The sequence below is a fragment of the Anomaloglossus baeobatrachus genome, chromosome 2 (assembly GCF_048569485.1).
Source record: "Anomaloglossus baeobatrachus isolate aAnoBae1 chromosome 2, aAnoBae1.hap1, whole genome shotgun sequence".
In the NCBI taxonomy this organism is placed as follows: Eukaryota; Metazoa; Chordata; class Amphibia; order Anura; family Aromobatidae; genus Anomaloglossus; species Anomaloglossus baeobatrachus.
In genome coordinates this window covers 186441185-186468357 of record NC_134354.1, presented here as the reverse complement: position 1 = coordinate 186468357, position 27173 = coordinate 186441185, and the positions used below count along the sequence as shown (strand labels likewise).

The following is a 27173-nucleotide window of genomic DNA, read 5'->3' as shown; positions in this document are numbered from 1 at the left end:
CAAAAGTTTGGCAATTACAAGACTGCTGCATCCCGATGTAAGACATCTCACAATTTTGGTCTTTTCCGAGCCTGTCAAATCTCTCTTCTGACCCATTTTGCCAAAGGAAAGGAAGTTGCCTAATAATTAAGCACACCTTATATAGGGTGTTGATGTCATTACACCACACCAACCTCGAGATGCACATCACCTGATTTACTTAATTGGTAGTTGGCTCTCAAGCCTACACAGCTTGGAGTAGGAGAACATGTATAAAAATTATCATGTGATCTAATGCACTGGAAACAGGGAAAAAAATTCTAAGTGCAGTGAAATTGCTAAAAGCCACAAAACGTCCCCATTGTTTCTAATGTGTTTATTTTCACTGTGTTCACTGTGTGGCATAATTAACCTGGCAACATAACATGATTCGCCAAGGTTGGTACAATTACTGCAATATTAAACTCACATTTATATTTTTTTTCATCTCCGTACTGAAAAAAAAAAATCCAAATTTGAGAAAAGTTTCTTCTGAAGGAAATGTGAGAAACTGATTAGCTGCAGTGCTCACATGGTACAATGTCACGCAGGTGTAGGGACACGCATGGGATGGCACCAGTGGTGCGGAGGGGGCAGAGTAGGTGGTATTATTTTACACTGGGGAATACAGTAAGAAGGGGCAGTCTGAGAAGTGGACAACCCCTTTAAGCCTGGAGATCAAATCATGCTGCTGAAATCACCTCACCGAGTAGTGTCAGGACTTGGAATAAAATGTAAAGGTAATTGTGTTGTCTACGGGGTTTAGCCTCTGGTTATGAGCATTTATATTTCATTTTGATAGGCAGAAATAACACAGTTACAGCCGGTATATGACTCTGTATCTGCAGCATTCCAGAAAATCTATTACAACTAGGATATAAAATTCTAAGAGATAGCGCTCACAACAAGCACAGCTACAAATATATGAGACAGGACAACAAAAGAAAAAAAAATAAATCACAAGAGTTATTTCCAAACTAATAGTTAAAACTACGTCTCACAGTAAAAAGGTGACGGGCATTGAAAGAATACAGTCAGTATAAGCCTCCAGAAAGGAACAAATCTCTCATATTACCATATCATAAAACACAGACTGCAAAACAGTGTTCTAGTGTAACGACACCGCTACTGTCAGAGAAAAAGGGTTATAGCATAATAATGCTACACAGCCATGTCACATACTGAACCCATACCACCTCACACACAAGGAGGGCACCAGCCACAAAATGCATTATGGCAGAGCAATTCCCAAACCAAGTTTCTTATCGAACTGCAATGGGCCTATTCAGTAACAACTGATGGATTTTTATTTCATTTTTGGCATTGTCACGAAATCCACCACCCGCCTTCACAAACACCACTCGTTTGGCTGAGGCCACACAGGGTTAGCTCGCATGACAAACTGCACACACTCGCAGCACAGCGGAAGCCGGGTGTCATGCGACTGTGGTCCGATTGCGCAATCAGTCCACAGCTGCAGAGGGAAGGGCTGGCGCTGTGGAGGGGAAGGAGGGATTTAACTCCCTATCTCCTCCGTTGCCAGCTGATGCGAGAATCGCGCTTGCACTTACGGTACACCGGTGTAATGCGAGTGCAATCAGATGTTTCTCTCGTCCCATAGACTTGAATGGGTGTGAGTGGAACAAACATCGCATTCCACCTGCAGCATGCTGCGACTGTTTTCTCGGTCTGATAAGGGCTGAGAAAACAATCGCTCATTGGAGCTGCCCCATAGAGTAATATTGGTCCGAGTGGAATTAGATTTTTTTTTATCGTATACCACTTGCTCAGTATTACTCGCTGTGTGTGCTGAGCTCACAGGGGGACTCCGCTTCCCACTCACCTACCGCAATTGGCTGACAATGAGCTAAAAGTACCCCACAGTTAGTTTCCACATCCTCACCACACTTTTCTATGCCACCACTTGCCATTTTGATAGGCCAGCAAGACACCTGCACAGGGTCACACATACCACCCAGCTTTACCGAGCCCCTCTGAATACACTATGGCATACATAGAGGAACACAACCAAGCTATGCTCGCCCTCTTCAGGGTTTTTGGGTACAAAAAGATTATTACACATAATGACAGGGCCTTGTCTTAGAAAAACACCTAAATCATTTCAGATATTCAGGATACAAGTGGATCCTAAAGATATTTAAAATAAGGGTATCACAAAATGTAATTAGAATTAAGTTGGGTAAATCTGAGACTCCTAGTCAAAGATAGAAATACAATTGAAATGAAGGGATGGGATTAGTATTGTAAAAAGAAAAAAAAAACACCCAGGACCATAGGATTAATATATAGCTGCCAAATGCAAACTAAGAAAGTCCACTGCAGGGACACAATAGTCACATATAGGTTGTGTATGTAAAAAAACCTTCTATGGAGCTGTCCCATGGACAGAGTATTACATGGGAATCTGGTGCATAACAGGGTAAAACCTTCAGTTTGGAAACCCCCCAGTGAGGAACCTGGACTTCATCGACGCGCGTTTCGCATGGTGAGACCGCTTTTTCAAGATGCTGAGTGTTTGTATAATCTTGCATATCTTTATCAATAAATGTGTAAAAAAACTTATGAAGCGCCTAAAACTAATTTAGTGACCCTAGAAACATATGCATAAAAGATCTAAAAACACAGAATAAGTAATTTTTGTGAAAAACAAATTTTGTATTTGTGCTTTTATTTTTTCCTCCCCATACCCCAACAAATGGCCCCAATCCATCAAGATGGAAGGTTTTCTCGAAGTCTTGATGAAGAGGCGTGCTGCAGTCAGACGCTACTGATTAAGAGGCGTACCAGGAGCAGCTGGATAAGTGGAGTGCGCCTATGTGCGCTTTGCCACAAACATTATTTCAGTCGGGGACTGGAGTAAGATTCGTGGTGTAACGAATGCCGCCGCTCGTCATGAATTTGGCAAGTTGGTGGTTGCCATGCAGCAGATCCGCCCACTTTATCAGAACTGGGCAAAAATGGTGTGAGGTCATCGGGTGCAAGAACATCATAAGGTACAACCTCAGATTGTGCCAAAATTGTTTGACTTTTCAAAGCTTTTAATGTCAGATTTCTGATGTAAAATCCTTGATAAATCAGGTCTACAGGGTTTAATGTCAAGTCCACAGTCATCTGAGGTCTTTGTTTTCTTTTGCAGGACTAGTTGTTGCTTTGAATGACATTCATATCATAGAGAGTATTCAAAAATGGGAAAAACTTTACATGCTTACCTTTAGGATAGTCTTCCAACAATAGGTTGAAATGGCCTAACTGACAGAAGAAATCAGACTCTACTTTCCCCTCAGATTTTAGGATTAGAGCTTCATAGCATCGGACAGCCTAAAATAGAACAGACAGAGCATAATTAAATAACCGTTCATAAAGAATACTACATCTCTGCAGCCGAGGTTAGAAATAATGGTGTAAGCAGCCAACAAGTGAAGATACACAGTAATTTCCCCATAAACATACGGCAGCTCAGATTGCCCCGCTGTGCACATATATTTCTATACCAAGGGATATAAACTGCTGTCAAACATCTCTCAGCATAAGGCTGCATTCACACATCTGTTCTACACGTGTCAGGATTCAGGCCACTGTTTTTCCCCCCTCGGACAACACACGGGCTCCGTTTTCCAGATCCACACTTTTCCCAATGTGTAAAAGATGCAGCATTTTACAGTACCAGCAAAGAGAATGACATTTCTGAAGCTCACGCTGCTTAATCTTTTTGTCCCCTCCCAAGTCTGCAGCATTTCCACTCCTTCAGAGTTTTTGGCCCATTGAGAATAATAAGAGAAAACGTACGTAAAAGCGTATCAAAACCGCTTGTACCACCATGTCATAAACATGGGATCCCGTGTTTTTCTTGCAGACATATTTGCTGCAGATTTTTCTGCACCGAAATACTCAACATGAGGACATACGTTAACCCTATGGAATCTAACCCTACAGAAGATAGACCTGCTCCTCATAATCAGCAGCGGCTTTTTTTGATGAATCAGTTTGTAATTTAGGTAAATATATGGCACATTTTACATCGGCCATAGTCACGCTTTTTTTCTCAAAACTTTCATTTACCATGTCCAAACAAGACGGCAATCACATGCTGCCCCATACACTGCTTCTAAGAAAAGCCTCCCTTCTTCCACCTGTAGCACCTGCTTTATGATGTACCACACAGCGGAAAACCGGACTTGTACTTCTCAACTATTCAACCATAAATTCACAATAAGGTTTACTTTACTATTCATCCTGCTGAGATTCTGCTTCATTTCCAGACAAGCACTGATTGGTTTCATTAAAGGAGCTGTCTAACACCAAGATATTGATTACCAATATCAGATTGGTGGGGTCCGACACCGATCAGCCATCACTTCACCCCAAAGCACCCTGAACCCACAGCCCATACACTATAATAGCAATTCTTGGGTACAGCAGCTCACATCCTGTTCACTTCAATGGGACCGTATACAGTGTCTGACTGGCAGAATCACCAAGAACCCCCCCTCCAAAAAAAAAAAAAAAAAAAAAATTCTTATTAAAATATCTGAAATTTGATGAAAATTTAGAAAAAAAAAATTCAAACTTTTTATCCTTATACCCTTAAACATGATAGTCATAGCACACGCAATGGTTAATAACATTTCACAAGTACCTACTGTACGTCAGCATCCTTTTTCAAAGGTCTTTTATTTATTTGGGTTTTTTTACCAGCTCATCCCATTTCGATTCCGATTGTTTTCAGTGCATTGTATGGTAAAATGAATGGTGTTATTAAAAATTACTAATCGTCTTGCATAAACCAAGTGTTCACATGGCTCCGCAGACAGAGAAAAAAGTTATGGCCTTTGGAAAAAGGTGAGATAAAAAAAACAAAAAGGGCATGAAATGAAAAATTGCCCATGTCGTCTGCAGCGTAAACTAGAAAAGCCTCTGGTATTTACATATCAAGCTCATCTGTAAACCCCCTCCCTCCACCCAATAGAGCAGGGGTTGGGAACCTCAAGCCCGCGGGCTGTATGCGGCCCACAATAACCTTTTCTTCGGCTCCCGGGAATCTACCGGCTGACGTGTATTGCCGGCTGATGGCCCTTTAAATCCCAATGTGCTCTGCAAGGACACGACACATTCAGCGTTCACTACTGAACGCTGGTCAGTGCCTGTATGCTCAGACTTACTTTGTGGGCGGGGTTAGCGCTCTGCACCCCATCCCACTGAAGACCAGCAGCAGTTTCACAGCTTCCAGCACTGTGCGCCCGCTTCTCAGTCTGCGCTTCGACCATGCTGTGTGCCCGCTCCCCCAGTACACGCTCCAACTGTGTGCCCACTGCTTCCCAGTACACGCTCCCACTGTGCTGTGTGCCCACTCCCCCAGTGCCCGCTCCGCAGTACGCGGTCCCACTGTGCTGTGTGCCTGCTCCCCCAGTGCCCGCTCCGCAGTACGCGCTCCCACTGTGCTGTGTGCCTGCTCCCCAGTACGCGCTCCCACTGTGCTGTGTGCCCGCTCCCCAGTACACGCTCCCACTGTGCTGTGTGCCTGCTCCCCAGTACACGCTCCCACTGTGCTGTGTGCCTGCTCCCCAGTACACGCGCCCACTGTGCTGTGTGCCTGCTCCCCAGTACACGCGCCCACTGTGCTGTGTGCCTGTTCCCCAGTACACGCTCCCACTGTGCTGTGTGCCCGCTCCCCAGTACACGCTCCCACTGTGCTGTGTGCCCGCTCCCCAGTACACTCCCACTGTGCTGTGTGCCCACTCCCCAGTACACGCTCCCACTGTGCTGTGTGCCTGCTCCCCAGTACATGCTCCCACTGTGCTGTGTGCTTGCTCCCCCAGTACACTCGCCCACTGTGCTGTGTGCCTGCTCCCCCAGTACGCGCTCCCATTGTCACTTTTTTTTTTAAACAAAGTTCATGCACTGAGTATAATGGAAGTCAATGGGGAACTTGAGCATGTTTCCGGAGTACTGGGCACCCGAGCATGATAGTACTCACTCATCACTAACAGCATCGATTTGAGCAAGCGCCGCTAATTTTATTACAGATATAGGTGTTTTATTACAGATATCCGTGTTGAGCGGCTCCCGAGCCCCCTGTACATTTTAGCACTATTGTGCAGACATGCAGTTACATCCATTTGGTTACAGTCAGCTAGCCATAATCCTCTTTTCCTTGAATCAGACCTTATAAAGCAGACAATAGGATAAGATAATCATTTATTCAGACAATACAGTGGAACCTTGATTAACGCGAGAACAATCCGTTCTGGGACTGTGCTTGTTAACCAAGTTACTTGTTCAGCAAAGCAAGATTTAGGAAATCATTGCAATGCAGACAATTCGTTCCACAACTAAATGTCCCATCCTGGTCCCCTATTGTGCCATTCCACACACGCACAAACACACACAAACACGCACATATTATGCTCACCTTACCTTCCGTTCCATCGCCGGTCTCCTGGGACTTGCTGTTCGCTAGTACGGGCTGTGTATAGGGTAACCATCACGACGAGGGAGGAACTTCCGCTGCCAGAGCGCTGACGTCAAAGGCAGGAGCTGCTTGCCTCTGATTGGTCAGCGCGCTGCCTTTGAATAGCGGTGACAGAGGAAGCTCCTGCTTCGTTGCCAATGCACAGCCTATAATGGCGAATTACAGGACCCAGGAGGCCTGCGATGGAACGGAAGGTACACATATTATGCTCACCTTACCTTCTGTTCCTTCGCCGGCCTCCTGGATGTTGTAGTTCGCCGCGAGGATTCCTCCCTCATTGCGATGTACCGGGGAACTACAAGAACCATGAGGCCGGCGATGGAACGGAAGGTAAGGTGAGCATAATACTGTATATGTGTGCGCGTGCGTGTGTGTGTGTGCGTGCTTGTGTGTGTGTGTGGACTGCAAGAGTGGGTCAGAGCGCGGTGGATGTACGGAACCGGAAGTGTGCGGTGAGGATTTTGCTCGTACAGCAAAGCTTTCTCGTAAACAGAGTTACAAATTTACAGACAAAGCTTTGCTTGTTTAGCGAAATTCTTGTTACTTGGGTTACTCGTTAAGCGAGGTTCCACTGTATTAGACAAAAAAAAGCACAGACTCGCACCGTAACTCTCCTTGTTAATTCCGCTGGATGAGCCATGAGCTGCAGTCACAAGAGAACATAAGGCTATCGCCATTTCACTTACCGTATATCATTTTTAAATAATAGTTATCCTTGAGCCATTTTCAGGCCGGGATGACATGTGCTGTAAATTTAGGTCATACAGTGCAGCAATCGTACAAATCTATAGCTGCAATAAAATAATGCTTTTGAAGATTTGTACCGAAATAAAAAAATATGGTCACGAAATTGACTTTTTTCTCATTTTGCGATGTGTTGCAAATCAGGGAGTTCAGGGATGGGTGCTAAGTATTTCACTCAATTTGAGAAAGTAACAGGTCCTTAGAAATCACCTCGGCACATGACCGAGAACATGCAGCCGATTGTGGCTTTCGTTCAGAATACTTAGGATTTAGATTGGACAAGACGGCTCCCTCTATAAGCATGGACAATGTACAGAAAATAAAGTTTCAAAAACATACATAGCAAACCCTCTACAATACATAATTGCCTAAAAATTATAACATCCTAGAGCAGCATCTAATTCTATACAAGGGTTGCAGCATTTCAGGAAAAAAAAAATGGAAATTTCAGTGGGTGATAGCTGTATATATTACAGCTTACATCCGCGGACTTCAGCCCCGACCGTTTTTGAAACCAAACAGGGCCAGCTATCCCTTTAAATAACGCTATAAAAAAGCGGGAAAAAAAGCACACATCACAAAATGCCATTTTACCATTAAAAATAGCTTTTAGTATCTAAAAGCAGCAAAGCTTTAAAAAAAAAAAAAAAAAGTATGTGAGTGAAAAAAATCTGGTATTGCTGTATCCATACAAACCTGAATAATAAATTAGTCTGATCACTTTAACCGCACAATGAACCACACGAAAAAATAGGAAAATAAAAACTGAACAAAAAGTGATACCAAATAAATCTACAACTCATCGCACAAAAAAATAAGCTCTCATACAAAAAAAAAGCATTTTCACTGTGTGATAGAAGCAGAACATAAATAACAATATAAATCTGGTATTTTTTAATCGCACCGATCCTCTGAATAAATCAATGTTATTACTAATACCAAAGGGTGAACTCTGCAAAAATAAAAAGGAAAACTATTCCTGCACTGCCATCCATTTCTTCATTCTACCTCAACAATTGGAATAAGTCTTAGCTGATATTTATCCCGGTATCTCTGCTGAGCACTTAGGTTAGGATTTCCGGGTATATCCCAAAAAATGTGATTCAGGCAAAACCCTTGACAGAACCACTCACTGTATTGAGACTCTTTGGACTCCATCTGGTCTCTTTCCCGCTGTTGTCCCATCTTTTTAGCGCAGCAGTGTGATCGACCACAGCTCTGTGCTCGCCTAAAAAGATAGATACCACCGGAACAGAAATCAAACGGCATCCAAAGTGTCTCCGTCTGCTCATTGTCAGTGGTTCCGTCGGGGGTTTCATCTGAATTGCATTTTCGGAGGATTTAGGGTATGTGCACACGTTGCTTTTTACCTGCTTTTTCTTCTGCGCTGTTTAATGCCAAAATGGATGTGTTCTTCTATTCAAGCAAAGTCTATGGGAATTTGGGTTTCTTGTTCACACTATGTTGTTCAAAATGCTGCCTTTTTGTGGCAGAACTTTGGTCAAAAACTCAGCTTTGCAGTGCAAAACCCAAATGGCAAAAACAATTGACATGTTGCTTCTTTGAAAAGCTGAGTTTTTGACCAAAGTTCTGCCTCAAAAAGGCAGCATTTTGAACAACATAGTGTGAACAAGAAACCCAAATTCCCATAGACTTTGCTTGAATAGAAGAACACATCCATTTTGGCATTAAACAGCGCAGAAGAAAAAGCAGCAAAAAAGCAGGTAAAAAGCAGGTAAAAAGCAACGTGCGCACATACCCTTACATGGAAACCCCGACAGTGCTCAGCGCAGAACACAAGAATGTGATCCCAGCTTTATACTGAAAACAATCAAAAATGTTCTGCACCCCAAAATCTTATCAATAAAACCCCTAACTTATCCCACACAAAACCAGCCACAACTCAGGTCCATTATATCCTACATTACTGGTAGAAGAAAGACTCTGAAAAGATGGCATCCTCCCCTCAAAGAAAATTCTGTGAAATGTGCGCGTCAAAATCCAAATGCTCCCTCCTTTTTGAGCCCCCCGTGCCCAAACCTCAGTAAGGGAGCCCATGATTGGCATTATTATAGTGGGGAGAGTGAACTTAATTTACGGGGTGCACGGTGGCAGAAGCACAAACCAAGCACAATGTATGGGGGTGCTACAATATAAGGGGGTACAATGTATGGGCACTAGACTGGCATATTTCTAACTCTCCAGAAAATATAGCGTGGCATGGATGCTACAAAATAATCACTGCAGCCACAGATAAATTGTCTGAGGGGTGCAGTTTCTACATTGGCCTTCACTTTTGGGGAGTTTTCTGCTGTTCTGGCAGCTTAGGGGCTCCGCACATGTCGCCAACAAACTATTTCAGCACAATCTGTGCTCTAAACGCCAAGTAGCCTTCCTTCCTGCTCAACCCTTTCGTGTGCCCAAACAGTAGTTACTGATGACATACAGGGTATCAGCATGTTTAGGAAAAATTGCGCCATATATTGTGGGTCCATTTTCACCTTTTAACCCTTTTTGTAACTGACAAATTTTCAACTAATAAAAAATAATACATGTTTCTATTTCTATGTCCCAATGTTATAAAATGCTGTGACGCACCTGTGAGTTTAAAATACTCATTACACCCCTGGATGAATTTCTTACGCGGTGACGGTTCCAATATGGGTCACTCCAGGGTTTCTCCTGATCAGCACCTCAGGGGCTCGGCTAATGGAGGTCACAATCTATAATGGAATCTGCCTTTTAACTGCCAAGTCGCACTCCTTTCCATCTGATCCTCGTCGTGTACTCAAATAGTCATGTAAAACCACACATGGGGACTGCCAGTTCGGCAAACATTGCATAATAAATTGTCCTGCCCATTTTCTCCAGTTGCCCTTTGTGTGAATTAAAATTCTGAGGCAAAAGTAAAATTTGAGAAAAACCCTTTTGTTTTCACAATCCACTGTAGTTTAAAACACTCACCCCAACCATAGATGAATTCATTATGGGATTTAGTTTGCCAAATGGCATCACATGTGGATGTTTCTACACTTTTGGCACCTCAGGGGTTCTGCAAATGCCACATGTTGTAAGATTTGAATTCCAAAAATCTAATAGTGCCGTTTGCGTTCCAAACCCTGTTATGTGCCAAAATATTAATTTTTAACCACGTATGGTCACTGTGTTCGGGAGAAATTGCATAAATCATGGGGCCTGTCTTCTCCTATTATCCCTTGTCATAATGACAAAATTGGGGCTAAAGCTACAATTTAGAGGGGGAGAAAACAAAAAAAAACAAAACAAAAAACACATCCACATTTTAAACATTTCTATGAGGCACCGATGGGTTCAAAATGCTGAACACACCTCTACGTAAATTCCTTGATAGGTCTCGTTTCCAAAATGGGGTCACTTGTTGGGGGCGGGGGAATTTATGATGTTTAGTATCTCCAAGACCCTGCATATGCAACATGGTGCCAGTAATCGATTTCAGCCAAACGTGCGCTGAAAAATTCATATATTGCTCTGTTCCGAGCCCTCGCACAGGAAATTTTGTCTGCATGTGGGGTATTGCCGCGCTCAGAAAAAAGTGGATAACAAAACGTCAGGTCCACATTTTCCTGTTGGCTCTTGCAAAAGTGCAAAATTGGGGGTTAAAGTAACATTTTTGTGAAATAAATAAAAATTTTCAATATGACGACCCAATGTTATCAAATTTTGGAAAATACCTGTGGTTTTAAAATGCTCACTATACCCTTGGATAAAAAGCTTAAGGGGTGTAGTTTTAAAATGTGGTCACTTGCGGAAGGTTTTTACTGTTTAGGTTATTTATTGATTATTGAATATAGCATGACTAACTAGTATAAAAAGTTAAATTTTTAAATTTGCAAAATTGTTGCCAAAATTCTGATATTTTCACACAGATGCAAAAAAATATCGCCCTAAATTTACCACTAACAAAATACAAAGTGTCATGAATAAAAAAAAAAATCTCAATCACAGAGCCCTTTAAGCGTTCCAGGGTTATTATTACCACAAAGTAACGCTGGTCAGATTACAAAAAAAAAAAAAAAGTGGCCTGTTATTCGTCAAAATTGGCTCCTTCACTAAGGGGTTAAGCAATTCGCCAGATCAATACAATGCAGATGAAAATGTACCTAATATTCACCTCCAGGAGCCTGAACGTCATACAGAACAATTACCACCCTTGTAATAAGGCAGAGGTCACTGTATTAGGCTATGTGCGCACGTGTGCGTAATTCATGCAGTTACGCTGCGCTTTGTAGCGCAGCGTAACTGCATGCGTCCTGCGTCCCCTGCACAGTCTATGGAGATTGTGCAGGGGCCGTGCGCACGTGGCGTCTTAGAGCGCAGCGCTTCGGCTGCTGCCCGAAGCGCTGCGTTCAAGAAGTGACATGTCACTTCTTCCGTGTGCTTTGCTGGCAGCTCCTGCTCTGTCTATGGCAGGAGCTGCAGGCAGAGCGCATGGAATTGGCTTTTTTTTTTTTCTACGGACATTTTCTGCAGCGATTTGAAGCGCACGTGTGCTCTTCAGATCGCTGCAGAAATTTCTGCCGGGCTAGTATGCAACGTGCGCACATAGCCTTATGTAGCCTCACTAATGGAGGGAAATACAGCTGTTTGTAAAAAGTTAATCTGCAAAAGAAGGAATCATTGGTCTGCAAAGGGTTAATATTAGTCTCACTAAACACAGTGTACGGGCCCATGAGTTTTTTGTTGCTCAGTATCTTTTTGCATTTAAAGAAAAGTGGATATTATTAATAGAGATCTTAGGCTATGTGCGCACGTGTGCGTATTACATGTAGTTACGCTGCGATCTGCAGCGCAGCGTAACTGCATGCGTCCTGCGTCCCCTGCACAGTCTATGGAGATTGTGCAGGAGCCGTGCGCACGTGGCATATTAGAACGCAGCGATTCGGCTGCTGCCCGAATCGCTGCATTCTAAGAAGTGACATGTCACTTCTTCCGTGCGGTTTGCATGCTGTCTATAGGGAGAGGCAGCATGGAGAGCGCACGTTCTCTGCCGGCACCATGCGCTTCAGAACGGAGCTTTTCAGCTGCGCTCTGAATTTATTCTACATACTCTCCACTGATGTCAACACACTTCTTATTTCGGTATTCCAAGTTCTGTAAGCCTAGCAAAAAGAAGGATTTCGGTTGTGCCTCAAATAAGGCATCTGTAGCAGCCATGGCATCACAAATGGTGTGAAATTTTGTACCCTTGAGGTGTGTATGTGTGTGTGTGTGCAGTGTGAGCAGAGGCATTGTCTTGCAGGAACAAGATTCCTTTCGACAGCTTGCCGCACCTTTTGGCCTTCAGAGCTGCCTTCAATTGGTCCAAAAGTTCAATGTAAGACTTTGCATTGATGGTGGAACCCTTTTGAAGGTAGTCCACTGACAGCACACCCTCCTTATCCCAGAATACAGACGCCATCACCTTAGTGGCTGATTTTTGCACCCTGAACTTATTTGGATGAGGAGAACCACTGCTCCACTCTTGACTGCTCCTTGTTTTCAGGTTGATACAAATAAATACAGGTCTCATCCTGAAATTTGTAGATTCTCCAGTATGAGGTTGTGCACAGCATCGATGATCTCCAAAACAACCAATCTCGGTCGTCCAGGACATTCCTCATCATTGGTGCTGAAGTGGTCCATTTTAAATTTGGCAACCCAGTCTTAACTATGGAATATGAAGGGCACTGATCCCCCAAAGCCTGCGACATATCAACAAGAATATCCTTGTCAGACTTTCCTTGCAGAAACAAGAATTTTACCACTCTTGTGCTCTCAGTTGCTGTGAATTTCCTAATAGACTCTGCCATTTTGTTTCCCTGAGTGCGTAGAAAACTTGTTGCCATACAGCAGTGCTCCCCAACTCCATTCTTCTGAAGGACCACCAACAGTGCATGTTTTCAGGATTTCCTTTCCATTGCACAGTTGATAATTTAATTACCTACACAGATAATACTTCCAGCACCTGTGTAATAAGGGAATCCTGAAACATGACCTGTAGGTGGCTCTTGAGGACTGGAGTTGCGTTACAATGCCATAGAGAATAAGGCTCTGTCACATGACACTTGCAGTCCTTCATCCCTGAGCAAGAGAGACTTGAAAGCACCACTCCAGCATTTTGTTTCTTCCAGCACTTGAGTGGCATTTTAAATCTAAGCCCTCAGTCTATCTATTCATCTTCTGGAGGCATCACCTTTTACTCCACTCCACTAACGCTGTGCCATCTTGTGCCTTTAACTTCTGACTTGACAAAAAACCTGACGGCACTCCCAAAACTGCAACGTGAACAGGTGCATAACTGATCATGACATAAAATTACAAAAAAGATAGTTGCACTCTGGAATACTAAAGTATGAAAACCATGAATGTAAGAATATAGATATGCATTACTGCTAAGGAAATCCAAGAAAAATGAGATATTTAGCATATAGAAACAGCCATTTGTATATCTGCCCAGTAGCCACGTCACGGCATATCTCATATACTGGGTACCTACACTATATTGGAGCCTCTCTATGGGTTTAAAATGGGCAAGTAGGAACCTGCTATAGAGAATAAACTCGCCTGTGGCTAGTGGCGGAGAGGTGCACGGTCAGAAGGTATGACCCCCATTAATCTTGACAAAATAAAAACCTGACAGCACTCCCAAAATTGCAATGTGAACAGGTGCATAACTGAACAAAACTGTCTTTTTGTAATTTTAATTTCTGACTCGAAGACAGAAGTAAAATCACAAGCGCTCAATACAAGTCTGAGAACCACAACGAGGCAAGAGCGAGGCTTTCATAGACTTGTATCGAGTTGTGACCTCCGGCTCTCTCCATGAAACTGTGGAGCTGACGCCAGGTCACAAATCACCAGAGACAGACTAGAGTGTTGGAGATAGATGATGAAACAGCCGGAAGGTTGGTATAAGACTGGGGTGGGGGGGGGGGCAGGGGACTTTGATTTAAACAGCTGTCCAATTGTGCAATAAAAACAAAAAAACGCTGGAGTGGTGCATCAACGGCTTTTTCTCAGTAAATGGTTAGTTTTGGAGGTGGGAGAGAGGAAGACGTGTTTAATAAGTGGCAATGAAAGATTATTTCTCTGATAAGAAACATTACAAAGTTTCTTTCTATCACAGGTACTGTATTACTGGAAGTAAAAACTGAGGACAAAGAGTGCAAATAGGGTCTTACCAGATATTAAAATGCGGTGTGCAAGAGATTACACTCCCCTTTTAAGGTTGTGTAAGGCTATGTTCACACATCAGTTTTTTGGCATCAGGCACAATCCGGCATGTGCCTGATGCAACAGATCCGGTGCAGAATATGCAAAAATGGATGTGCCGGTTCCTTTTTTTTTGACGGATTCGGTATACCGGATCGGTCAAAAAAACAAATCTGGCGCATCCGTTTCATCCGTTTTGTTTTTTTTTGGTGGATCCATTTTTTTTTTTTTTTACAATAAATTGGAGCATGCTCAGTTTAAAAAAAATGGATTCGGTGGCCGCATCCATATTTTTCCGCATCGCCGGCGTCCATAGGCTACCATTGTAAATCACGCCGTATCGCGCCAGATCCGGCCTATATGGGTTTTTTTCAGAGACAAAAAACGTGAAATGAGACGTTCCATCCGGCCGCCGCATTGAGTAATTACGCTGGATCCGTCAAAAAATGGATGCAACGCAAGGCCATCAGGCACACTCCAGCGCTAATACAAATCAATGGGGATAAAACTGATCCGGCGCTGGATCCGTTTTATCCGTTTTTTTCCAGATTGTGCCTGATGGAAAAAAAAAAAAACTGATGTGTGACAGTAGCCTAAGTCACAACCACTAATCATACATAAAGATAATGGCAGCTGCTGCAGCCGCACGTGGAGAGATCTTCAGTGCTGGAAAGGAGAAGTGGGGTTAATGCCGCGCTGTCACCAAAAAGGAGGAAAATTGTTCAATCAATAAATTAAAGTGTTTTATTTTATAGGTCGACGCCTTTCAAGGATCGTGTCCCCTTCTTCAGGACCAACAAAAGGAAAAATCAACAATATATGAAAATCCAAAGGTTGACAGCTATATACACACACGTGATATATGAGGACCGCCTACAGACATTTCAAAAAAATTGGCAGGCACATATATCTGCTACCATTACACAGCACTTTTGTACAAAAGGATTATAATGTATATTGCTGTAAATAAAATTAAGAGCTTAAGATACAGAAAAAATAGAAGGAAAGAAAAAAAATTCTATATTATATATATATATATATATATATATATATATATACATACATATATATACATACATATACATACATATATATACATACATATATATACATACACACACACGCACACACACACACACACACACATATATAATATGTATTATATAAACTGTGTGACTACTTGCGAGGGGACTAGAACCCTATCCTTATATCAGTGGGAAATAGCAGCATTTTTATGGTTTGCGCCACAATAAGGTAAATTGTGTAAATTTACAGATTGATCAGTAATGTTAATTCAAAAATATGTGTAAGTGAAAATAAAGAAAAAATCATAATTGAAAAGAAATGTAAAAAAAATCAAAGTATACTGTGCTATTACGCTATATTTCAGAAATGTGCAATTGAAAACATCATGTCTGAAATATAGTATACTTCAGTATTGTTATTTTTGTGAAAAACGTGTGTATATGAGTATTTGAAAGAAAAAAAAATAAATTTTAAATTCTTTGGCTGTGTCCACGCTGCGGAAAATGCGTGGATTTCTCGCGGAAAAGCCGCGGATTTCCCGAAAATCTGCAGCAGCGGCACTTCCCAGCCATTTTTATGGCATTTTGGAAATGCTGTGCCCATGCTGCGAATTTTTCCGCGGCGGATTTGGTGCGGATTTTGATCCGGAAAAATCTGCAACATGTCAATTATTGTTGCGGATTTTCATCCGGATTTTGGCTTTAAAATTGGGGGAGAAACAAAAAAAATCCGCACCAAAATCCGCGGCAAATCCGCACCTTTCAAAAGGTGCGGATTTTGCGGGAAAGCTGCGGATTTTGATGCAGAAAAATCCGCAGCTACATTCTCCCGTGGACACATAGCCTTATAAGGAAAGGGGATAGCTAAAGGTCATCAAAAATGAGTAGCAAAACCACTCCGCCTGCATTATTTTAAATTACGGTATATTTTTAAATTTATATTTTTATTTAAAAAAAAAATTAAAAGAATATATTTTGTTAGTTAATATTTAATATTTTAATTATTACATTATTTTTTATCTTCCATCACTGTTTGATTTCTTAGTCTGCGGAGTGGTTTTGCTACTCATTTTTGATGACCTTTAGCAGAGGTCTATATATTCAGGTTCCTTAACCCCTTTTTTTATAAGAATTTAAAAGATTTTTTTTTCTCTTAAATACTCACATATACACACACATCTTCACAACAATAACGATACTCAAGTATACTATATTTCAGACTTGATATTTTCAATTGCACATTTAAAAATTTTAGTATAATAGCACAGTATATTTTGTGATTTTTTTTTTATTAATTTCAATTTTGATTTTCTTTTTCTCACTTACACATTTTTGAATTAACATCACTAATTAATCTGTAAATTTACACAAACTAATTGTGGCACAAACCATAAAAATGCTGCTATTCTTACTCATATATATATGAGACTAGGGTTCTAGTCCCCTCACAAGTAGACACATTTTTTCTTTTACATATATAAAAGAATATCTTTTCCCTGTATTATTTTTCCTTTTTCTTCACCTTTTAACTGTGTTTGCAACTTTTATTTACAGCAATATAAATTATAATTATTTTGTACAAAAATGCTGTGTTATGAAAGCAGATGTGCGTGCCCGCCGTTTGTTGTTTTTTTTTTGTCTGTAGGCGGTCCTTCTCATGTATCACATGTATATATACACCGTGTTTTTCCTAAAATAAGACCTCCCCCAAAAATAAGCCCTAGCAGGGATTTTAAGCATTTTCGGAGCAAGGCTTAAATATAAGCCCTTCCCCGAAAATAAGCCCTAGTCGCGGTTCAAAAATGAAGTGTCAGTGCAGAAAGATACTGCCGGGCACTTCCTTATCGAAAGCGGACACCATGCAATCACACTCACCAGACGCTGAGCGGCAGGACCTGTAGCGATCGCACCCCCACACACATCACACACACAATCACCCTTCAGATCGCTCACACACACTCACCACATCCAGCGATACCGATCCTGAGAAGCCGTGCTGTGAAGCGCAAGGACCTGGGACACGTGACTTTCTCCCATCCCTATGGCCGGGGGTAGATGCTAGAATGTACGGGCTCCTAACAGGTATAACCTAACGGACGCACAGTGTGAGTGTGTGTGTGATATCTGATGTATGTGTATGAGTGTCTGTGTTACGAGTATGTGTGTGTGTCCATCCAGCAGCCGGAGGCAGCGTGCAGCATACTTGCTGGCAGCGGCAGCCGGAGATCACAGAGAGAAGACTTCAGAGTCACTCAACCGTCCAGGGTCTTGTACATATGAGTCTCCTGGGAAGGGTGGGAAGGGGGGGGGGGTCTTTTTGAAAATCATGTGTCTCCAAGAATAAGACCTCCTCCAAAAATAAGCCCTAGTCCTTTTTTGGGGGCAAAAAAAAAAAAAAAGTATAAGACATTGTCTTATTCTTGGAAAGAAGGGAATTTTGTTTACTTACCGTAAATTCCTTTTCTTCTAGCTCTAATTGGGAGACCCAGACAATTGGGTGTATAGCTACTGCCTCCGGAGGCCACACAAAGTATTACACTTAAAAGTGTAAGGCCCCTTCCCTACTGCCTATACACCCCCCGTGGGATCACGGGCTCCTCAGTTTTAGTGCAAAAGCAAGAAGGAGGAAAGCCAATAAACTGGTTTAAGCAAATTCAATCCGAAGGAATATCGGAGAACAGAAACCATTCAACATGAACAACATGTGTATACAAAAAAACAGGGGCGGGTGCTAGGTCTCCCAATTAGAGCTAGAAGAAAAGGAATTTACGGTAAGTAAACAAAATTCCCTTCTTCTTTGTCGCTCTATTGGGAGACCCAGACAATTGGGATGTCCAAAAGCAATCCCTGGGTGGGTAAATTAATACCTCGTGATAGGGCCATAAAAACGGCCCTTTCCTACAGGTGAGCAATCGCCGCCTGAAGGACTTGTCTACCTAGGCTGGCGTCCGCCGAAGCATAGGTATGCACCTGATAATGCTTGGTAAAAGTGTGCAGACTCGACCAGGTAGCCGCCTGGCACACTTGCTGAGCCGTAGCCTGGTGCCGTAATGCCCAGGACGCACCCACGGCTCTGGTAGAATGGGCCTTCAGCCCTGATGGAACCGGAAGCCCCGCAGAACGGTAGCCTTCAAGAATTGGTTCCTTGATCCACCGAGCCAGGGTGGATTTGGAAGCCTGCAACCCTTTACGGTGGCCGGCGACAAGGACAAAGAGTGCATCCGAGCGGCGCAGAGGTGCCGTGCGGGAAATGTAGATTCTGAGTGCTCTCACCAGATCCAACAAATGCAAATCCTTTTCACATTGATGAACTGGACGAGGACACAAAGAAGGTAAGGAGATATCCTGATTGAGATGAAAGGGGGATACCACCTTAGGGAGAAACTCCGGAATCGGGCGCAGAACCACCTTGTCCTGGTGAAACACCAGGAAGGGAGATTTGCATGACAGCGCTGCTAGCTCAGACACTCTCCGAAGAGACGTGACCGCTACTAGAAAGGCGACTTTCTGTGAAAGGCGAGACAGGGAAACATCCCTCAAAGGCTCGAAAGGCGGCTTCTGGAGAGCAATTAGAACCCTGTTCAGATCCCAGGGCTCTAACGGCCGCTTGTAAGGAGGGACGATATGACAAACCCCTTGCAGGAACGTGCGTACCTGAGGAAGTCGTGCTAGGCGCTTCTGAAAAAATACAGATAGCGCAGAGACTTGTCCCTTAAGGGAGCCGAGCGACAGACCTTTTTCCAACCCGGATTGCAGGAAGGAAAGAAAGGTAGGCAAGGCAAATGGCCAGGGAGAAACCTCCTGAGCAGAACACCAAGTTAAGAATATCTTCCACGTCCTGTGGTAGATCTTGGCAGAGGATAGTTTCCTAGCCTGTCTCATTGTGACAATGACCTCTTGAGATAGTCCTGAAGACGCTAGGATCCAGGACTCAATGGCCACACAGTCAGGCTCAGGGCCGCAGAATTCTGATGGAAAAACGGCCCTTGAGACAGCAAGTCTGGCCGGTCTGGTATTGCCCACGGTTGTCCTACCGTGAGATGCCACAGATCCGGGTACCACGACCTCCTTGGCCAGTCTGGAGTGACGAGGATGGCGCGGCGGCAGTCGGACCTGATCTTGCGTAGCACTCTGGGCAACAGCGCCAGAGGTGGAAACACATAAGGCAGCCGGAACTGCGACCAATCTTGAACTAAGGCGTCCGCCGCCAGAGCTCTGAGATCGTGAGACCGCGCCATGAAGGCCGGGACCTTGTTGTTGTGCCGGGACGCTATTAGGGCGACGTCCGGCCTCCCCCAGCGGCGACAAATCTCCTGAAACACGTCCGGGTGAAGAGACCATTCCCCTGCGTCCATACCCTGGCGACTGAGGAAGTCTGCTTCCCAGTTTTCTACGCCCGGGATGTGAACTGCGGATATGGTGAATGCCGTGTCTTCCACCCACGTCAGAATCCGCCGGACTTCCTGGAAGGCTTGCCGACTGCGTGTCCCTCCTTGGTGGTTGATGTATGCCACCGCCGTGGAGTTGTCCGACTGAATTCGGATCTGCTTGCCTTCTAGCCACTGCTGGAAGGCTTGTAGGGCAAGATACACTGCTCTGATTTCCAGAACATTGATCTGAAGTGTGGACTCTTGCTGAGTCCACGTACCTTGAGCCCTGTGGTGGAGAAAAACTGCTCCCCACCCTGATAGACTCGCGTCCGTTGTGACCACCGCCCAGGATGGGGGTAGGAAAGACTTTCCTATTGACAATGAGGTGGGAAGAAGCCACCACTGAAGAGAATCCTTGGCCGTCTGAGAAAGGGAGACGTTCCTGTCCAGGGACTTCGACTTCCCGTCCCATTGGCGGAGAATGTCCCATTGTAATGGACGCAGATGAAACTGCGCGAAAGGGACTGCCTCCATTGCTGCTACCATCTTCCCCAGGAAGTGCATGAGGCGTCTCAAGGGATGCGACTGGCCCTGAAGGAGAGATTGCACCCCTGTCTGTAGTGAACGCTGTTTGTCCAGCGGAAGCATCACTATCGCTGATAGAGTATGGAACTCCATGCCAAGGTATGTTATCGATTGGGTTGGGGTCAGACTTGACTTTGAGAAGTTGATGATCCACCCAAAACTCTGGAGAGTCTCCAGCGCAACGTTCAGGCTCTGTTGGCATGCCTCTTGAGAGGGTGCCTTGACAAGTAGATCGTCCAAGTAAGGGATCACAGAGTGACCCTGAGAGTGCAGGACTGCTACTACTGCTGCCATGACCTTGGTGAAGACCCTTGGGGCTGTCGCCAGACCGAAAGGCAGGGCTACGAACTGAAGGTGTTCGTCTCCTATAACGAAGCGTAGAAAACGCTGGTGTTCTGGAGCAATCGGCACGTGGAGATAAGCATCCTTGATGTCTATTGATGCTAGGAAATCTCCTTGAGACATTGAGGCGATGACGGAGCGGAGGGATTCCATCCGGAACCGCCTGATTTTCACATGCTTGTTGAGCAGTTTTAGGTCCAGAACAGGACGGAAAGACCCGTCCTTTTTTGGCACCACAAACAAATTGGAGTAAAAACCGTGACCTTGCTCCTGAAGAGGAACAGGGATCACCACTCCTTCTGCCTTTAAAGAGCACACCGCCTGCAGAAGAGCATTGGCTCAGTCGGGAGGCGGAGAAGTTCTGAAGAATCGAGTTGGAGGACGAGAACTGAACTCTATCCTGTACCCGTGAGACAGAACGTCTCTCACCCAACGGTCCTTGACATGTGGCAGCCAAATGTCGCCAAAGCGGGAGAGCCTGCCACCGACCGAGGATGCGGAGAGAGGAGGCCGAAAGTCATGAGGAAGCCGCTTTGGTAGCGGTTCCTCCGGCTGCTTTCTTTGGGCGTGACTGAGCCCGCCAAGAATCTGAGCTCCTCTGATCCTTTTGAGTCCTTTTGGACGAGGAGAATTGGGACCTGCCCGAGCCTCGAAAGGACCGAAACCTCGACTGTCCCTTCCTCTGTTGGGGTTTATTTGGTCTGGGCTGAGGTAAGGATGAATCCTTACCCTTGGACTGTTTAATGATTTCATCCAATCTCTCACCAAACAGTCTGTCACCAGAAAAAGGCAAACTGGTTAAGCACTTCTTGGAAGCAGAATCTGCCTTCCATTCCCTTAACCACAATGCTCTGCGTAAAACCACGGAGTTGGCGGACGCCACTGCCGTACGGCTTGTAGAGTCCAGGACAGCATTAATAGCGTAAGACGCAAATGCAGACATTTGAGAGTTTAAGGACGCTACTTGCGGAACAGATGTACGTGTGACAGTGTCAATCTGCGCCAAACCAGCTGAAATAGCTTGGAGTGCCCATACGGCTGCGAATGCTGGAGCAAACGACGCGCCGATAGCTTCATAGATGGATTTCAACCAGAGCTCCATCTGTCTGTCAGTGGCATCTTTAAGTGAAGCCCCATCTTCCACTGCAACTAAGGATCTAGCCGCAAGCCTGGAGATTGGGGGATCCACCTTTGGACACTGGGTCCAGCCTTTGACCACGTCAGGGGGAAAGGGATAACGTGTATCCTTAAGACGTTTGGAGAAACGCTTATCTGGATAAGCGTGGTGTCTTTGTACTGACTCTTTAAAGTCAGAGTGGTCCAGAAAAGTACTCAATTTACGCTTAGGATACCTGAAATGGAATTTCTCCTGCTGTGAAGCTGACTCCTCCACTGGAGGAGCTGTGGGAGAAATATCCAACATTTTATTGATGGACGCTATGAGATCATTCACCATTGCGTCCCCATCAGGTGTATCCAGATTGAGAGCGGTCTCAGGATCAGAATCCTGATCAGCAACCTCTGTCTCATCAAACAGAGAGCCTTCCTGTTGGGACCCTGACCAGTGTGATGAAGTCGAGGGTCGCTCATAGCGAGCTCGCTTAGGCTGTCTGGGACTGTCGTCCGTGTCAGAGCCATCACCCCGGGATGCATGGGACCCCCCCGGAGCACGGATGTGTTCCAAAAGAGGGGAACCAGGGAGCCTTGAATCAACGGTGCCCATGGTCTGAGTTACCGGTCTGGACTGCAAAGTCTCAAGGATTTTAGACATAGTCACCGACAGTTTATCAGCAAAAACTGCAAACTCCGTCCCTGTCACCTGGACAGTGTTCACAGGTGGTTCTCCTTGGGCCACCTCTAGCAGAGGCCCCGGCTGAGCAAGTGCTACGTGGGCCGAACATTGCACACAATGGGGGTCAGTGGCACCTGCCGGTAGAATAGCCTTACATGCGGTACAAGTAGCATAGAAGCCCTGTGTCTTGGCCCCCCCGCTTTTTGCGGACGACATGCTGTTTTTTAGCAATCTAGGAGGGTATATAGCCAAGAATAGCGACCGTACAATGCAATGTATAAAGTACAAATGAACACTGCGGCACTAGTGGGGTGAGCCCTCGAGGGCTGCTTACCGCCCGCTGAAAAGCGGGTGTGTGACTGCCAGAATCCCGTGCCTGGGTCTCCCAGAGCTCGTGTCCCCTCTCCACTCAGACTGCAAACAGGAATGGCTGCCGGCGTCCTGTGAAGAGGGGCGGGCCGTGGGCGTGCCCCAGACAAAGTGCGGGAAACTAGCGTCCCACTGTGCCTAGTGAGGGGGGTTGGAGTATGCTAAGCAGACTCCAGCCCTCGGCGCTGACGTTCTGATCAGCGTCCCGCCCTTCCCCTGACTGGCAGGCCTGGGGGCGGGAACGAAACGGAACTAGGCCGCAAAAGCCGGGGACTCGATTTATAAGCGCGGCCGTCGTATAAGCACGGCCAGCGCGGAAGTCCCCGGCGCACTACACGTCCCAGCCGCGCCGCAGTGTAAAAAACCGCCAGCCGCGGCCGGCGCGGCAGTTCCTAATACAGAAAACTCACTCAGCAAAGCTGCAGTGAGTAAAGCACCAGCGCGCCGCGCTGCTGTCCCCGGCGCACTAACACACCCAGCAATGCTGGTGTGTGTGCGCAATCTGTACGGGGACCCAGAGTACCTTAATGTAGCAGGGTCCTGTCCCTGACGATACTCAGCTCCATGTCCAGCAGATTCCCAGGGGTTGTGGACGGAGCACGGTCTCCTGTGCTTGGAGACCGATAGGATCCCACTTCACCCAGAGCCCTAAGGGGATGGGGAAGGAAAGCAGCATGTGGGCTCCAGCCTCCGTACCCGCAATGGGTACCTCAACCTTAACAAACACCGCCAACAAAAGTGGGGTGAGAAGGGAGCATGCTGGGGGCCCTAGTATGGGCCCTCTTTTCTTCCATCCGACAAAGTCAGCAGCTGCTGCTGACTAAACAGTGGAGCTATGCGTGGATGTTAGCCTCCTTCGCACAAAGCATGAAAACTGAGGAGCCCGTGATCCCACGGGGGGTGTATAGGCAGTAGGGGAGGGGCCTTACACTTTTAAGTGTAATACTTTGTGTGGCCTCCGGAGGCAGTAGCTATACACCCAATTGTCTGGGTCTCCCAATAGAGCGACAAAGAAAACACAATAGCTGTCAGACTTTGGATTTTCATATATTGTTGATTTTTCCTTATTTTGGTCCTGAAGAAGGGGACACAATCCCTGAAAGGCGTCGACCTATGAAATATAACACTTATTGAATCAACAATTTTCCTCCTTTTTGGCGACAGCTTGGTACTAACCCCACTTCTCTCCAGCACTGAAGCTTAGTGAAAGAAAATTTCTGTTTTATGGGCTCATTCAGTTTCTCTCTAAGGCCCCTTTCACACGTCAGTGATTCTGGTACGTTTGTGCTTTTTTTTTTAAACGTACCAGAATCACTGACATACGCAGACCCATTATAATCAATGGGTCTGCTCACATGTCAGTGATTTTTCACTGCACGTGTCTCCGTGCGGCGTACCCGCGTGTCCGTGATTGTCGCACGGAGACATGTCCATTTTTTTCTGGCATCACTGATGTTCCACGGACCACGCAGTGGTGTGATCCGTGAAACACGAGTCAGAAAAAAACGTGCTTTTAAAATAAAAATCATTTTTACTCACCCGGCTCCAGCAATGTCCTCTGCAGCCCGTGCAGCCTGCTGCTTCTGAGCCAGCTCATTACTGTCGCGCATATTCATGATGCACGACACAGCCGACCCGGAAGCAGCTGCTGCGGAGGTCAGCGCCGGCCGGATGCTGCACCCCGGGAGCGATCAGCACCATGGAGAGCGGGAGCGCGCACAGGTGAGTTAATCTCTAAGTGCAATCACGGGCCACGGAGAACGGAGCCCGGATTGCACTTAGACAACCCACGTGTGCCGTAATTCACGGCACACGGAGGGACATGTGCGTGTTTTACACGTCAGTGTTTTTCACTGATGTGTGAAACGGGCCTTATGGAGGTCTGTGTTTTTCACTGATCGCACTGGTACCTGCTCTGATAGTCGGGGGCAATTCACAGGTACGTTTTTTTTTTCCCTTGGACCCAATGGACTAAAAAGAGAGACTTGTCTGATATTGATCCAAGTGTCATATCTAAGTTGTGAATTTAAGACTGTGTCCAAGAAAAAATTAAATCAAACTTCATTTGGATGCCATCTGTGTGATGTCAGTTTTTCATGGTCGTCAATGGAAGTAGCTTGAGAAAATCATCAGTTTTTATTTTATCTGAGAAAAATGGAGGTCACTGACCAAATTGATGGTAAAACCAAGCTTTGATGGCACTGATCAAAAACAGTGGTACAAGAAAAATCACTAATGAACGAGGCCTTAGAGAGCAGAATTTACATTTGTTGCAGTTTCTAGCCTCCTCCTGCTCCATAACATGGAAGAATCCATCTTGCATAACTACATCCACCAGTGTTATTCCTAGGATTGCATTCATTTTATTAGCACATACCTGTATTTCAGAAATAAAGGAAACCTTTTGCCATTTCTCACATACACAAGTCGACTACGCATTGTTTTATTTCATCCCCCTAAACCTGCAGTAACTCATTATGCCTGTGATTTTACAGACATGGGCACAGCTATCACAATGCAATGTTCTGAATGTACAGAAACTTTAAAAAAGACATTAGTTTATTATGCTTTAATTAATTTTTTTGTGACAAATAGTTTGAAAAACAAATGAAGGTAGATAGGAAAAATCCTATTTGCATTATTGAATATAGTAAAGCCTATTACAATGGTATATTCATTTCATATTTCTCCGATGTAAGCGCAGACAAAGGATATAATTCATGCACTGATAAATGAGCAATAAATTAAAATATGTGGTATAATGAAGAGCTTTTCGATAACTGTTCATTGTTTTTAAGATCGCAGTTTGCTGTCGTCAATTTACAGAAATCTTTTGTTTCCATTCAGGAGCTAAAAATCCGTCCTGGTCATGTGATGTGGCTGTAATAATTTTACTTTACCAAACCTGCGTGTCACAAGTCCAGGACTAACTTTCATCCACTATGCGTCAACTACCAGGAGTGAACGTGTTAACCAATACCCTAACCGGGCAGTAAGGGTCCGAAGTCTCCAGAGACAGACATCGCTTTTGACATAGTTGCACTAGCACTCCCGCAAACGAGCAGAATCAGGCTTGGTCTCCATCTGTCAGATGGTTGGGACCCCGGGGGTGGGGTTGAGGGGGGGGGACGGAGAAGCAGTTTACCAGTTTGTGACAGGTTAGCACACAGTGAGCGCTATGTAGTGAATAGCTGTACGGGTAAAACCATTTTGGAAAATAGACCCCTGAAGGAATTTATTTAGATGTTTGGTGAGTACCCTGAACCCCCAGGTGCTTCACAGAAGTTTAAAATGTTGAGCTGTGAAAATAAAAAAAAAATACATTTTTACCACAAAATTGTTACTTCAACCAGGTAGCTTTTTTTTTTTACAAGTGTAAAAGGAAAAAATTCAGCATAAAATTTATTGTGCAATTTCTCCTGAGTATGCTGATACCTTATGTGTGATGAAAATCAACTGTTTGGGCGCATGGCAGGGCTCGGAAGGGAAGGAGCGCCATTTGACTCCACAATTGGCTGGAATCATTAGCGGACGCTATGTTGCATTTGGAAAGCCCCTTAGGTGCCTAAACAGTGGAGGTCCCCCACAAGTGACCCCATTCTGGAAACAAGACACCACAAGGCTTTTATCTAGGTGTATATTGAGCAGTTTAAATCCAAGAGTACGTCACAGAATTTGATAAGCTTAGGTTGCCATATTGAAAATGTTCATTTTTTTCACAAAAATGTTGCTTTGGCATCATATTTCTTACTTTTTCAAGAGGTAACAACAAACCGTGGACCCCACAGGTTGTTATCCAATGTCTTATGAGCACAGGGATACCCCACATGTGGCCAAAAACCTCTGTTTGGATAAATGGGAGGGCTTGGAATGGAAGAAGCACCATTTGAATTCTGGAAAAGTTGAAATAAATTGCGGGCACCATGTCACATTAGCAGGGCCCCTTGGGTACCTATACAGCAGAAACCCTCCACAAGTGACCCCATTTTGGAAACTGGATTTTATTCAGGAGTATAGTAAGCATTTTGAATCCACAGGTACTTCACAAAAATGTTGCTGTAGCAACAAATTTCTCACTTTTAGGCTGTGGCCATGATCCAGCGACACGGCGTCTAGTACACAGTGTCAGCCTTCCTGCAGAGATGTGAGTGTTGTCCACGGGAGAACGCAGCTGCCCATGCCCACGATTTGGGTTCAGGCTGCTGTGG

At 44.8% G+C, this 27173-nt stretch overlaps 1 protein-coding gene across 4 annotated transcripts in view; it reads right to left on the bottom strand.

The window, feature by feature from the left end:
• KDM6A (lysine demethylase 6A) overlaps nt 1–27173 on the bottom strand; it is a 209778-nt gene that overhangs the window by 148187 nt on the left and 34418 nt on the right. For all 4 annotated transcript variants that reach the window (XM_075335539.1, XM_075335541.1, XM_075335540.1 and 1 more), the window contains exon 3: nt 3249–3357. In XM_075335539.1, coding sequence (XP_075191654.1) covers nt 3249–3357 — 109 coding nt within the window. The remainder of the gene's footprint in view (nt 1–3248; nt 3358–27173) is intronic.